Source organism: Malus sylvestris, chromosome 4, assembly GCF_916048215.2.
Source record: "Malus sylvestris chromosome 4, drMalSylv7.2, whole genome shotgun sequence".
NCBI lineage: Eukaryota > Viridiplantae > Streptophyta > Magnoliopsida > Rosales > Rosaceae > Malus > Malus sylvestris.
The window spans coordinates 26,980,571-26,996,022 of NC_062263.1; the positions used below are offsets into that span (position 1 = coordinate 26,980,571).

A 15,452-nucleotide genomic window follows, 5' to 3' on the forward strand; every position below is an offset into this window, starting at 1 on the left:
AACATATAAGCAGAAGCCATCATTTTAGTTCTAATTCCGCGTAAACACGAGTGACAATTCTTACTACTCAAAGTCTTGAAACGCAAAATAAAATGGACGACAGCCGCTTGTAGCCGTAGCACTTGTATCAAATTCAATAGACGAGCCTATGTGCCAAGCCAAAAACCCTGGCCCTTGGCAGTGAGGGAAAATCTGAATGAGGTTTTGGCAATTCATCGAAAGGTGGTGAAAAACCTACCCTGCTAAAAACCTAAACCACATCTGTTCATCCAAAAGTGAAGCCGCCTGGGGGAGGGTTGGGCTGGTTTGTTCCGAAAGTAAAACCTTGTTGAGTTCCATTCCCATTCTCCTGGACTTCCTCATCTTCCTCGGTCCAATATCTCTCCAAGAGCTTGACAGCCTTCTCGTAAATTTCATGGTTATCATGTGTCTGCAGATTCTCAATCTTATCCGACCCCTCGCATTCATCGATGAGTTGTGCATAAAGATTGATCCCGCCATTCATTCCCATTTCTTTGTCAGCCTCACCCACCTTCAGAATGTTCTCAAGACCTTCAAGGCACACTGTTACAATCCTTGGATCCGGGCAGATTAGAAGATCGCAAAGCGGTTTAATACAACCTTGGGCCACCAAGAATCTGCAAGAAACAATCATCTTTGTTAAATATCGGAAAAATATAACATTAGCACAACCGCATAATGAATCTAATAGAGCATACTGTATTTGTTCATGAGATCCTCCAGAAGTGGCATTTGAGATAGCCCATGCAGCCTCCTTTTTTATGTCGAACTCTGCATTTTGGAGAAGTTGCACAAGTGGGATGATGATACCAGCATCTATCACAGCCTGTTAAATATACAATAAAATGTAAAGGGTGTATCAAGAAACATCGTCCAGATCAAATTAATTCTGAGAGAAGCTACAGGATCAAGTAAACTTCCTCGCATCAAAAGGTATTAAGCACATATACATTTGCAGAGGCCACACAACTTCTAAAGAAGTATAAGTATTTTCTTTGCAAAGTAATGATATAACTTGTAGGAAACAAAATACGTCAAAGCAAAGTAGAAGTGTTACCAAATAACTAATTAAAAAAAATCTCTCTTTCCTTGTGACAACTAGCTATGAATACTGTATAGAGTGCGGGGATCTTACCTAACAATTCCCCAGCCTATCTTCCACTAATTAAACGAGTTATGCCGCACATCATTCTACTTGTAGAGACGATTATGCAACACCAGACCAGACATCCACCCAAAACACAAACACTGTAGTATAGTGGATTTAATGGGTGCCATGCTTGATCAAATGCATGAAACAAGCATTAATTATGTTGCGTTTGGACTGGTGCTTTTCAGAAGAAAAGATTTGAATGACTTCCCAGTCTATTTTATCTTAGTTTTTATGTGAATACAATCCACATGTTAAATACAGTGGAGGAACTTCAAATGCTCAAGAAATATATGTTCTTTCATATTCTCTTCTCAGTTCATGAAGAAAGAGTAATAAAAATCCGTTTCATGTTTCTGCTTTTAATAGTAGATGCATACAATTTAAACTAAGTATTCAAATCCAAATCCCTAATTTAATTACACATACATATCTGAAATGTAACTTCGAAGAATTTTATACCTGTATTTGACCTCTATTCCCGGCTGTGATATTTGAAATCGTCCAACAAGCTTCTTTCTTGATGCTCTTTTTGTGACTTTGTGTGAGAAGTTGATTGAGGCAACTGAGAACTTGGTTGTCAATAGCATACTGGAAAATATAAAGGGGTCATTTTGTCGCTATATATAGCAAAGAAAAATTGAGGCGTTATATGAGAAATAAATATTTAAATAAGACTCCTATCCAGCAAGAAGAGCAGGTGTTAGATGACATTAGGTTCTAAAGGGTATATAACTATATATTAGTGTTAATACCTGAGTCTGGGAATCATCACCAGTGACAATATTACCCACTGTCCGAAGAGCAGGTATAAGAACTGTAGGTGATGGATGACTGGCATAAACAAATTGTAGTCATCAAAAACACACACAAGGTGAATATGCTAAAACAACTATTCTAAAGTATATCAAACCATTGAAGACCAATGCCACATGTGAATAGTTTGTAATGGGTTTAGAAACTTACAGCAGAAGCTCCACAAGTCGTGGACAGACACCTGCGTCAATCACAGCCTGAATTTTGTCATTTGAACCATCTGAGAGATAGGATAGGGCCCAGCAAGCGTCTGTCAAGACTTCTTCATCATTCAAGTGAATAAGATGTTTTAAAAATGGCAAGGCAGGCTTCACCTGTAAGAGAACATGCCAATAGGCAAGCAGAAAAGGTACTAATTACAGTTATGATAAGGCATCGACCCAAATTATTCTATGAAGGGATACCAGCTGACATTTAACACATACTACTGCTGCATCTGTAAAGTTATAACAAAAAAAAATTCTCAAAATGAGCTTGAACCTGATCAAACAGGGTTGGTGGTTTTCCGCGACAAAAGTTAGATAGAGTCCAAGTAGCATTCCTCAGCATGGATAACTTTGAATTTTCATTTAATTGAGCTAGCAATGGCATCAGTGCACCTTGTCCAAGAACAAGATCCCTGCAGTTTGGTGAGTCACCAGCAACGTTGCCTAGAGCCCATACTGCCTGTTCAGGAAACAAGAATGCAAGGATCGCCATGCAGTAAGTCAAACAAGTAGAAATATCCGACAGCAAGGAAGAGAAACTAAGAATTATAGAACCAATAAAACACATATACTACAATAATGAGCCCGATAATTTACGAAGCTTAGATATTGGAAAGATTTCCAGATATTCATGACCCAGAATAATTCAGAAAGTGCAAAGCCTTTTTGAGCAACGCTCTCAATCTCAGGTCAATGAAAAGTGTGAAAGGTAGGGAGAAGGAACCTGCTCTCTGACATCGTCACTGCCAGCGCTAAGAAGCTGCACAAACATTGGGACCGCACCATGCTCAATAACGACTCGTGTATGCTCTGATGTTCCAGATGCAACATTGGTCAAAGCCCACGCGGCTTCAAACTGCATATAAAGATGTAAGTCAACCTCAGTGTCTGATCACACCTTTAAGGATAATTTCACTTCAACAAGAAACAAATTTTCCGTACTTGCAGTTGGGGCAAATCATGTCTTCCAAGAAACTCAACAAACCGAGGGACAGCACCTGCTTTTATAACCTCATCAATAGGAGGGCTGCGTTCTACACAAAATGCAAAAACAAAAGTCAACAACATCACACAGATATTCCACCTAAATAGGAAAGAAAATGAACTTCAAGCATTTGATCTGCCCCCACACCAATTGATAATAGCTTCCTAAATTGAGTCGTAGCCTCCAATTGCAGTGCGGGATCATCAGACCAAACTCCTTGCACTAGTGCGGGGATACTTTCCAACTGTTAAACAACACAAACGTCAATTAAGACCAAATTTTTTAATATAAGATCAGATAGCAAGAAGAGGAAACGTAAAGAGTCAACTTTATCTCATTCATGATTCTCCTTTTCCCAGACTTAAACAACGAGAAACCCAATTACAGAACTTACTCCGAATAAAGAGGGGCATTATTCGATGCGTTAAATGTAAAAAAAACACTTCATTTCAACATAGAAACAATGAACTACTAACTTGCTGCTTCCGGTTATCTTCTCGACACTATTACAGTTTCGAGCAATGTTTTACTCAAATCTTCAAAAACCAAAAGAAACTTAAGATATTATGTATGATTCAGCACTTCCCAAACTAGTTGTACTACTCTTTCAAAACATTGGGGGCACAATGCTCAATAATTCAAAAGAAAAAGAAAAATCACAGTTAAAACTTCAAACTAAAAAAACCACTTTTACTTCCTTTCACTTGCCCACATTTTCTCTGTACCCAAGCAGAATAGGAAAACAAATCCAATGAAATCCGAAACACGCATACATACAGAGATTCAACAGCCCTTTACAATCAATTTCTTATAAAACAGTAATTCCCATTTCAATTTCTTCCCCTTTCCTTCACTTTCTTAGCAACCAAGCATACCCAGATAAACTAACTAAAATCCCACAACCATCAAATCCCCGAATCCTCGAGTTCAAGAACCCCAAAACAGAAATTAAAGCCTATGATTTCCAAATACAAAAGCAGCTAAAAACGAAGAAGTACCCTCTTCTCCAAAACGACGGCGGATTGGGAGCCATCAAGCAGCTGCTGCTGGGACTGACTCAACCCTTCCCTCCTCTTCTTGAGCAAACTGTCCTCCCGCTTGTTCTTCCTGATCTCCACCAAGTTGTCCTCTCTCCTCCGCCGCGCCTCCTCCGCGTCCACCCCCGTTTTGTACGATTTCTTCCGCACATCGGTGCGTGTGCCCGGCCGCAGAGACATTGTCCTTCCCGATTCGCGAGTTTCGCTCCGCTTCTAGGTACCTGTGAAATTGCGCCCGCGGAGTGTTTGATGAAATTACTCAGAGACGGCCGCAGCGAAGCAAAAACGGATTCGGGTCTGGGGTTTGGCCGAGATCGTATGTACGTGGTATGTATCTATATACGACGCGCATACGGAATCAACGGTCCACCTGGGAAATAACAACTTGCAATTCAAACGATATGAAAAATCTTGACCGTCCATTGCATGCCTCCTAGTTTACGGAATCAAACGTTGACACGTGTTGACGAAATGTCTAAATTCACATGGACTCACCGCACAATTAATGATTTTATTTTCTTTTTCAAAGCCAATTACCAACTATTCAAAAAACCGAAAAAATTCAATTATCAAGCGATTGATATGACTGAGTTTTGAATTTTTTTGGTATCAGGATTGGATTTTCAATTTGATGATTGACAAATGCTTAATTTGTTTACTCAACTAGATCAGTTTGAATTTTAATTTATCTTGACTGAATACAAATTAATTGAAACTGTTTAATTTATTAATCTTTATTTAAAATTATTTTTATAAAAAAATTATTTGAAATGGAGAGCTTTTAATCAAATGAATCAAACGAATCAAATCATTCAAAAATACTTGCATAAACCACTCATGAATATATATTACATGCTAATTGGTACATATATCGTCGATTTGTCTGTACATTTAAATGACTACATAATTTTTTGTGAAAGTAATGTTTACATAATTTTTTTATTAAAATACGTTATTTGCAACGAGGGAGAGTATTATCCAACCAATAAAACAACGCCGCTAGTCAAAAACAAATAATTCAATCTTGCTCGGCTTTTTAAATTTTCCCTCCAAACTTAATTTCAAATAACTTCATATTTGTCTTATTCCCAAGAATTCCACCGAAACAGCTGTCGCGTCTCCTGAATCTGGACCGTCCAAAACTCACTAGACCCCACTCCGCGACTTACCAGATCACCCTCAAGAACTACCAAATTACCGTTATACCCTCATCCTCCTCCATATATAAATCGCCCCGCCTTCACTCCTTCTCGGACTCTCTGTCTCTATTCACAAACACAGACTGCAAGAGAGAATGTCTTGGTGGCGGTCCACGTCAGCATTCCGGTCCCGGAGTCTTCTGGAGTGGTTCCCGGAGCTGAGCCTGTCGATCGTGGACGACGTCGTTTGGCCGCTGGTGACGGCGTTCGAGTCCGTGGCCTTGGTCTCCATGCTCTTCTTCTTCTTCGTCTTCTGCGGCTGCACCGTCTGAACCGATTTCCTCTCCTAGCCGTCCCTACGCGCGTGACTTCAGTTGCGAAGGGGCTGGAGGCTGGAGTGGCGAGATTCTCAGAGGCGGAGATGCCGATGCTCAAACTGGGGGGAAGCGTTGAGCACGTGACTTGTGTATCACGTGAGTTTCGTGAAAATTTTGTATTTTCCGTTTTGTTTATTAGTGTAAGAAAGAGGAAGAGCACGTGACAATCATTGGCATTCTCATTGGTGTCCTCGAGAGCAAATCGTTCCAAAAGAACTTAATTAAGTTTAACTGACTTAATTAGCTCATAACAAGTTAATTAAAAGTCGATTAGTGAATCGTGTATGGCTACACGTGGACTTTCAATGAATCGTGTATGCAATTTAACGAAGTTCATGAGACTTGTTATTAAGATTTCAATGGATTTTAATTTATTTCTATGGATTCTCATGAACTTTGAAGAGGTCCGTTTAATGTGCATTTCCACTATTGCAAAATTTTAATATTCGAAATGGTAGTGATCTGTGTCATGTGTGATGATGGTGGCTGTATATCTCAAGGTGATGGGAGGAGGTGGTGATGGCGGTGACACGGTACGTGGTGGTGGTGGGGATGCTGGTGAAAGTTGTGGTAGTGATAGATGTGAAAAGGTGGTGGAAGTGGTGGTAGTGGTTGTTGTGACAACGCTACGGTGGTGGTGACACAAATTCGAAATAGTTAGAGTAAATTGTAGCTATGGTCCCTTAACTTTAACTCAATTGGAGCAATGGTCCCTCAACTAAAAATCCATTACCTTTGGTCCCTCAACTTATCAAAACGTGCAGCTATAGTCCCTCAACTAAAAATCTATTACCATTGGTCCCTGAACTTTAATTCAAGTGGAGAAATGGTCATTTAACTTTAATCCAATTGTAGCAATGGTCCTTACAATATAACTCGTTTTGACAAATTTTTTGACATAGTTGACGAAAAGAACCATACTTATACACTTTGATGAGTTGAGGGACCCTAATTATATAAATGGTCATTCCAATATAGCTTATTTTGATAAAATTTTGACAAAATTGATGAAAAGGACTATAGCTATACATTTTGATAAGTTGAGGGACCAATGGTAATGAATTTTTAGTTGAGGGACCATTGCTCCAATTTGATTAAAGTTGATGGACCATTTGTACAATTTACTCAAATAGTTAATACAGTGGATCACTTGGACTTCCATATTTATCTTTATGGAATGGGCTAAAGATTATTACAATCAGAATATGACCTCAAAAGGAAATTACTTGCTAGAAAAAAATAGAAAATTCAAATATAATAATCACAAAGTTACAAGCCTTTGAAAGAGAACGAAGATCCATAGAGACCGATGCATCCACTTCTATAAGATCATGTGAAAGATGATTTTTTTTCAAAACAATTAGAAATGGATTAAAAAAAACACAATCAATTAATTCACCTATCATACTCTAGGGTGGATCCCCTCGATTTTAAACTCATTTAAAATCTCAATTCAAGATTCTCTTTTCAGTTGGATAGATTTTCAACTCGAAATACGGAGTAGTACTTCATATGTAAGATGATTGCCCTTTAAGGAATTCAAACACAAAAAAATTGAAAAATATTTTGTAAATTCTATCTAATGTATAAGGCCTAACGAATCAATAATGCAAAAATTATCAAACCTAATGGAAACATAAAATGTACAAACCTTACCAAAATGACTAGACCCAATGAATTAATACATACAAATTGAAGTACCGAATCTATCGGACCTAATGAACTAAAACCTAAAAAAACAAACCGTACCAAATTGATCATACCAAATTGACCGTACTGAATCTATCGGATCTAAACTATATAACGTACCTAATTGATCATATTGAAATTATCAGACCTAAATTATTGCATTTTCCACACAATATCAAATTGAATAAATAAAATAAAAACAAAACAAAATACAAAAAGTAGATAGTTTTTTTTTTAATTTTTTTGGTCAATAAAAAAAATGTAAGTAGTTATAGATAATAAAAATCACATTTTTTAAACAATGAAGATGGATGTTACTATTATGGGTGATAATGAATTAACGGCTACATTTTTCAAACTTTGATAGTGGAGGTTACATTGTAGACAATACAGATGACATTTTTGTAAAAACATGTGGTTTTATTGCAGTGACATCATGATACATTAAATGAAGGATCTCTTTTAGATATTGAAAATCTTTCAAGTTATATTCTAAAAATCACCTTTGAAAAATTCTTATTTGTAAAAGCCCTCCTTTTTTAACCTTCTGCACACCACTATTAATTTTAACCATTGATTTTACTTTAATTGTTGAGTCTAATGGCTACAAATTTCGAAGAGTGTATATGAAATGAAAATAGTGTGTTAAAATCATGTCCATTTTATGATTGACATAATAAAAAATCATGTCCATTTTAATAATTGTGGAGAAAAAAAGAGAAGCATTCACAGATCTTGGATTAAGGAGAAACTAAAGTCTCTAATATCATTGACATAATTAAAATCATGTCCATTTTAATAATTGTGAAGAAAAAAAGAGAAGCATTCACAGATCTTTAATAATTGTGGTACACCATATATGTCATTATACAAATGATATAATATGTGCATTAAAAAATTAATAATTTAAAAAATAAAATTTCTAATTACTTATATAAAAACATGTGGTGTACCTCTCGTGTGCCGGTCACAACTAAAAATTTCTCCACTATCATAGAAGAAATTTTTCAGTGTGACTGGTACACGGGATGATACACCACGTGTCATTATACAAATGATGAGATATGTGTGTTAAAAATTTAATAATTTAAAAAAAAAAAAAATTTCCCACTACTTGTATAAAAACACATGATGTACCTTTCATGCTCCAGTCACAACTAAAAATTTCTCCTACCATGGTGCGGTGTAGAATAATAAGAACAAAAGCTCCAAAAACGAAGCTAACTTAAAGCATTCCGAAGAGCTTATTTTATTTTCTGGTACAGAAGAGGGCAAAGCCAGCAAACAAAACAAGAAAAAGCTAGGTAAGGACAATCCTTGGAAAGGCCCTGCCGATAGTATCAGAAACTAAAACATTAGTAGCAGTGGTAGGAGGAGAAACAAACACACGACGACCAAAGATAAGCCATGACCCTAGTCAGCCATGTGGTCACTGGTCACCTCATTCATTTCTGCTAACCCTGCCCAGGAGCTTTTTGCCAATAAGATATGAAGCATAAACATCATGAATTGCGCACTTGATTTCTTGCTTTGAAAAAACCCGGGAATCCGCAGGACAAAAGACCATACCTTTTCGTGGAGCTTTAGGACTACCTTCACAGCCCATCTTACTTAGCTTGCCCGCCTTGTATTCTTCCTCTGAAGAATCCTTGGCATCCGCAGGAGAAAGAAGTGAAAGAACCTTTCCTTGGGGCTTAATACCATCAATACCAACTTCAGCTGCCAATTCATGTAGCTTGTGCGTTTCGAGATCGCGTTTCTGCAGAACCCTTGCCGCCAAATGGCCAACTTCTACTCCTGCGTTGTACATCATATCACCCAAGCTGGGTTCCAAATACTTTTTTTTGTTCATTCCTATACCCACAAAACAGATGGTGCGATCAGCTAACAGCTTCCCAAGTCCGGAAACATTTGAATCACCGGGGTAGTAAGAGAACAAAGTTTGAAGATTTGGGATGATCAAGCAACGACTTCGAGCACAAAGAAGCAGCATTGAAGCCCGATCTGATTTATCAGCGTTCTTTATATCAAGTCCCATGACAGGCCCTTGCTTCATCAAGCTCCTCAGTTCCGTTATTTTTTTGTCAATCACAGCAGCATCATCGACCACGCTAACCGTCACTTTGACACCATGAACTACAACTTCGTACATGTCCATTTTTAACAGAAATTGGAGAGGTATACTCATTCTTTCTGAAATTATCAATCTGTATTATGTATGTTCGGATTTGAACAAGTTATCATATGCTGTAAACCTGTAACGGAAAACAGTACAAGTTATTCTATGTGCTTGATATAAAAATGATTAAGAAAAATGACCTGTAACGGAAAACAGTACAAGTTATTCTATGTGCTTGATATAAAAATGATTAAGAAAAATGACCTGTAACCTAAAACAGTACAATTTATTCTATGTAGGGCTGATTCGAGATGGGATCCCGACCTGAAAATGGGATCCGGAATCCCAAACCGATCCTTTTTTGGGATGGAAATCCCAATTCCAATCTCAAGCCGAAATTTCTGTATTCCTGAATTTCTGGATTCTTGAAAATATTTGGGGATTGGGATTTCAGTATGGTTTTGGGATTTCAATTCAATAGAAATTTGGCTTCTTATTAATGGAAGAAGCTGAAAAATTCAATTCAAACCTGCAGATCAAGCCGTCAAAGCGGAAAAGAAATCAAACATGCAACCCAGAAATCAACCATGGAAATCCAGAAATCCCCTAAAAATTAATCAAGAAATCCAAATCCAAATCGAAACAATCAAAAGCTCTAAATCATAAATCCCTAATTTATAAATCTTCATTTGTACCCTAATTCAGAAAAAACTTTAGAGAGGATAGAGAAGAAGATGGGTCGATACTAGAGACGAGAGAGCTTAGAAGATTTGAAAGAGCTTTCGACCGTAACTCCTTCCTCTCTCTCCTCAACACAAGACTATTGCTCTATGACTCGAGAGTCAAAACCAAAACAAAAGCCCTTAGTCCACACGCCTTATTTTTGTGCCTTTCCTTTTTATATTATTTTTGTGCCTTCAGCTAGTGGCAGCCAAAAAGCTCCTGCTTTTGAGTTGGGAAATGAGAACCAAAAATCAAAAGTTAATAGGAAACAAAAGATTCGGGATTTCGGGATTACCAAACAAAGGAGATTTGGAACCCATACCAAATATGTGAGACTCCATAATTTAAAAAAAAAAAAAAATATATATATATATATATATATTTATTATTATTATTATTTAAAAACAGTTGTTATTGGATTTTCTTATATATACATATTATTTCTACCTTTGGCTTAAGTTTCCACTTGATGTATTATAATATAACTAGGAACTCCCCATATGTATATTTATTTAGTTATTAAGTTTATGTCCTTCTCCAATGTTCTACTACATTCACTTGATAAACTTCAAGTTGTCAAGGTGTCTAGCTCTTATTCATACAAATCCTACCACTCATTAAACGGTACTCGTAAGCTTCTTTATAGCTTGAGCTGGCTAATATGATCTTTCCCTCTTCTTTTTGTATATCGACACCTCCTACTCTAGACATCCATTATCCATTTCACTTTATGGACTCTTAGCTATTAAGTTTTCTCTACCATAGGTTCTACCAAGAAAGAATGAGGATGGTTGCCGACTTTGTCTCCTATAAATAGCTTCCACCCTTATCAAATTTATGGACATTATTTATCAACCTTTTCCCCTCTTTGTCATGTTGCATGCAGCCAAGAGTGGAAGAAATACATGATGATTTAGGAGTGATCAAGGAACTTGAATAAGTACATGGAGCTTAGCTATTTCGGTAGTGATGTGGATAAGTACGTAGAGCTTAGTTATTCCGGTAATGACATAGATCTTTATTCTAGCTTTGGAATCCAGGTAGGGACTTGAATAATTTTTGGACTTAATCTAGTTTAAGTGTGAAGTCCAAACTAAAACTAAAAGAACTTAGTTTATTTTAAACATAAGGCCTAAACCAATTAAATGGCTTAGGTCCAAATTGAAAGGAACTTAAAGGTGGGGCTGGCCCAACAGATTAATTTAAATTATTATTATTCTTTTTTTCTTTCTTTTCGGAAATGGGTTTTGGGTTTGGGCTGTCAACACAGCCCAATAATCTAGATTTTAAACCTGGGATCACACTTACAAACCTAAAACATTGGGCTCCTAGTTGGGCTAGGATCAAATTGGCCCAACAGATTAACTCGCTAGAAACACATGAAGAAGAACACCGGATTTTGGGTGTTCTCGCCGGAAAACTTTCCAGGTTCCGATTCGGGGTCAAAACTCAACCAAAAACCTTCATTCAAAAGCCAAAATGAATATCAAGGAGTAAGGATTTGAGCCTTACCAAGATGGAGTGATGTTACCGTCGAGATCAACCGGAAAAATCCCTAAAACTCACGGTCACTACCGGAAAATTTAAGAATTGTATTTTCCCCCAATGATTCTGCATCCACACCATTCCAAAATGTCTCAAGACACCATTATCTAACCTAACACAATTTTATAACGGTCTAAGGTGCTTAACTTAGTCGAAAAGTTCGAGATCTCGTCGGAGATACCGCACGGAGACTACACAATATTAAAGGGGTGCGGAAGGGTGTATATGGGATGTGAGGGAGAAAAGGAGAAGTCTTGATAGTTCTAGTGTATGCACTGAGAGAGGGGGAGGTGCGGGAGAGAGTGAGGAAGAAACGGAAGTTTCTGGAATGGGGAGGCACTGGTGGAAAGGGTAAATAATAAGGCCCTTGATTGGGCCATAGAGTTTAAGCCCTAAAAATGGGTCCAAAAATAAATAAACCAACCCAAAAATAGAATTTTGTTCATTCTCGTTCTTAATTCATGTTGACGTGCTCATAAATTTGAGCACCATTTAATTTTGTGAGCAAGAAAATAATTTAAAACTATATATGTGCATCCAAGTCACCAAACCAACGAGGGCATAATCATCATTTTCACGCATTCGAGGATAAAATATATATATTAATTCGAGACGGGTCTTCACAACTTTCCTCTAATTAAAATCATGCATACGATTCTCACACTTCTTCTACTACATATAAAGAAAATTAGATTTTCAACGTTTCTTCTTCAACAACTCAAATATACTTCAATTTGAATGATGAATTATGTTCTAAAATTTTTATTGCTCAATATACATATTCATAGCGTATCGTATTTTAATTTTTATAAATTTTTTTCCTTAACAACTCAAATGTACTTCAATTAGATTCTTCTAATTGATCAAACCTAGTGAACTAAAACATAAAAAATACAAGTCGTACCAATTTGACCATACCGAATCTATCAAACCTAAACTATATAACGTACCAAATTTATTAGACCTAGTGAACTAAAACATAAAAAATACAAATCGTACCAAATTGACTGTACCGAATCTATCAGACTTAAACTATATAACGTACCTAATTGATCATATTGAAACTATGGACGACTTGTATTTTAGGTCCATAGTTTCAATATGATCAATTAGGTACGTTATATAGTTTAAGTCCATAGTTTCAATAGTATCAATTAGCAGTTAATGATTGGTCTTCTTGCACTTTTCTTTTCTTAATGTATACTAGTATATGCCCACACATTGAAATGTTTTATTTTTGTTTTTAAAAGGGATGTGCTATTCACACACCCCATTTTACTTTTCACACACCCTTGATAATTTCTGTCCATTGATCTTCTTCAATTCATCCGATCTGACGTCTGAAAATTAAAAAGGTGTGTGAGAAGTAAAATGGGGTGTGTGGATATCACACACCCTTTTAAAATTGAAGGAGAGAGAAAGAAAGTGAGAGAAAACATGGGGAGTGGGGAGAGAGGTTTAGTATTTTATTTATTTAATTTTTTTTAAATTAGAGTTGTTAAAATCACTTGCAAGTGATGCTTAAACAAAAACAGCAAAATTTTGGTTTGTGAAATTACGTTATTGCCTTTAACTTTTTTGTTGTGTCAAAATACTAAATTGTCTTTTCACCATTTTTAGGTTGACAAAGAGAGTTCTATTAATATGCATCTTAGATTGTAATCTTATAACTGAAAATAAAATAATTTACGCTAGTGGTCATTTACCACAATGATAGAGAGGTGCTGAGCACTTGAATAATGATATGAGTTCAAATCATCTATCGTTTGACATAAAAAAAAAAATTATTCTTTGCAAATTATACTTGACATCGAAACAAATAAAAAATGAAAGTCAACTTTCCTATCTGTCGTCTTTAATTTGTTTATGTAAAGACTAAAGTCCCCTATTCGATTTTTTATTTCTTTTTAAGTAAGAAAATTAATTCAAAGAAAAGCCTTGGAAACACACAAGAGCGAACGGTCAAACATCAAAGCAACACATTGATGAGAAGAAGAGTCTGACATGTGCTTAAGTAGTTATGTTATTTCTTATGTAACAATTTGATTTTACAGTGAAATCTGAACTTTTTTTAAGAAGACCCACAATTCTGTTATTTCTTGATCAATCAAAGTAGCATCATGCACTAAATTAACCTTTACTTTGATGCCAAGAGTTTGAACTTCGTACTTGTCCAATTTTGCTAGAAAAGGGTACAAGCACATGAAGTTGCTCATATATAATCTTAATTCGGGTTTAATTACGTGGTTGATTCATTGACTTAAGGTTAATATGTAATTTAGGCAGTGGAAATTCATAAGTCATTTGACTATGTTGTGTGGGTCAAGCTTCTTGCATCCCCCAAAGAAAAACTGATTCGACGATATGATTTAAAAGCAAATATTGATGCACATCATGAATTGCATACTTGATCTGTTCCTCAGATAAAGCTGTGGCATTCCAATCAGGAACAAGGCAAATTCCACCCAAGGCTGCGCCTGCAGGTGGCTTGATATCAAAACCAACTTCACTTGCCAACACCGCTAAACCACATTTTACGAGATTGGGGTTCTTCAGTACCTTAGCTGCCAAATCACCCAGGTCTGCACCGGTATTAAACTTCCCATAACTAAGCGTAGATCTGGGACAGTTTTGATTTATCAAACCTAGTGAACTAAAACATAAAAAATACTGGTTGTACCAATTTGACCGTACCGAATCTATCGGACCTAAATCGTATAACGCACCAAATATATCGGACCTAGTGAACTAAAACATAAAAAATACAAACTGTACCAAATTGACCGTACCGAATTTATCGAACCTAAACTATATAACGTACCTAATTTATCGGACCTAGTGAACTAAAACATAGAAAATACAAGTCGTACCAATTTGACCGTACCGAATGTATCGAACATAAACTATATAACGTACCAAATTTATCAGACCTAGTGAATTAAAACATAAAAAATACAAGTCGTACCAAATTGACCGTACCAAATGTATCAGACAATTAAAAAAGACAAAACAAAAAACAAAAAATAGGTAGTTATAGTCTTATAGACAATAAAGATGTCATTTTTTAGACAATGGAGATGGAGGTTACTTATATGGGTGATAATGAATCAACGATTACATTTTTCAAACTTTGATGGTGGAGTCTACATTGTAGACAATACCGATGGCTTTTTTTTGTAAATAGTAACATGTAGTTTTAGTATAAGTGACATGTCATAGTACGTTAAAATGAAGTATCTTTTTTAGATATTGAAAATCTTTCAGGTTATATTCTAAAAATCACCCCCGCCCCCCCTTTTTTCTTACCTTGTGCACACCATTGTTAATTTTGACCGTTGATTTTACTTTAATTGTTTAGTCTAACGGTTACAAAATTAGAAGGGTGTATATAAGGTGAAAATAGTGTGTTAAAATCATGTCCATTTTTATAATTGTGAAGAAAAAAAAGAGAATCTTTCGCAGATCATGGATTAAGGAGAAACTAAAGTCTCTAATATCATTGACATAATCAAAACAATAAAAACGTAAATCCCCACTATCATGGTGCGGTATAGAAGTGATAAGAACAATTTATCTCCAAAAACGAAGCTAACTTAAAGCATGCCCAAGGGCTTGTTTGATTTTCTGGCACAAAGATGTGCAAAG

The 15,452-nt window shown here is 36.2% G+C and overlaps 1 protein-coding gene and 1 pseudogene across 1 annotated transcript; both read right to left on the reverse strand.

Annotated features, from left to right (window-relative positions):
- LOC126617639 (importin subunit alpha-4-like) lies at window positions 1–4,543 on the reverse strand. Its single transcript, XM_050285687.1, has 10 exons — window positions 4,177–4,543; window positions 3,326–3,422; window positions 3,136–3,227; window positions 2,918–3,049; window positions 2,468–2,653; window positions 2,138–2,301; window positions 1,927–2,005; window positions 1,634–1,762; window positions 720–847; window positions 1–638 (listed from the first exon to the last, which is right to left on the reverse strand). The coding sequence occupies exons 1-10, from the start codon at window positions 4,393–4,395 to the stop codon at window positions 266–268; spliced, it is 1,599 nt and encodes a 532-aa protein (XP_050141644.1). The 5' UTR covers window positions 4,396–4,543; the 3' UTR covers window positions 1–265.
- A 4,098-nt stretch (window positions 4,544–8,641) lies between these two features.
- Window positions 8,642–10,412, reverse strand: LOC126617642 (uncharacterized; annotated as a pseudogene).
- Window positions 10,413–15,452: the final 5,040 nt, after the last annotated feature.

Excerpts from the sequence above, each read along its gene's own strand:
- LOC126617639 (XM_050285687.1), bottom strand. The coding sequence starts at position 4,395 with ATGTCTCTGCGGCCGGGCACACGCACCGATGTGCGGAAGAAATCGTAC. Across the intron at positions 3,423-4,176 it reads CCGTCGTTTTGGAGAAGAGG|TTGGAAAGTATCCCCGCACT; the intron begins GTACTTCTTCGT and ends GTTGTTTAACAG. Across the intron at positions 848-1,633 it reads GGAATAGAGGTCAAATACAG|GCTGTGATAGATGCTGGTAT; the intron begins GTATAAAATTCT and ends TATATTTAACAG.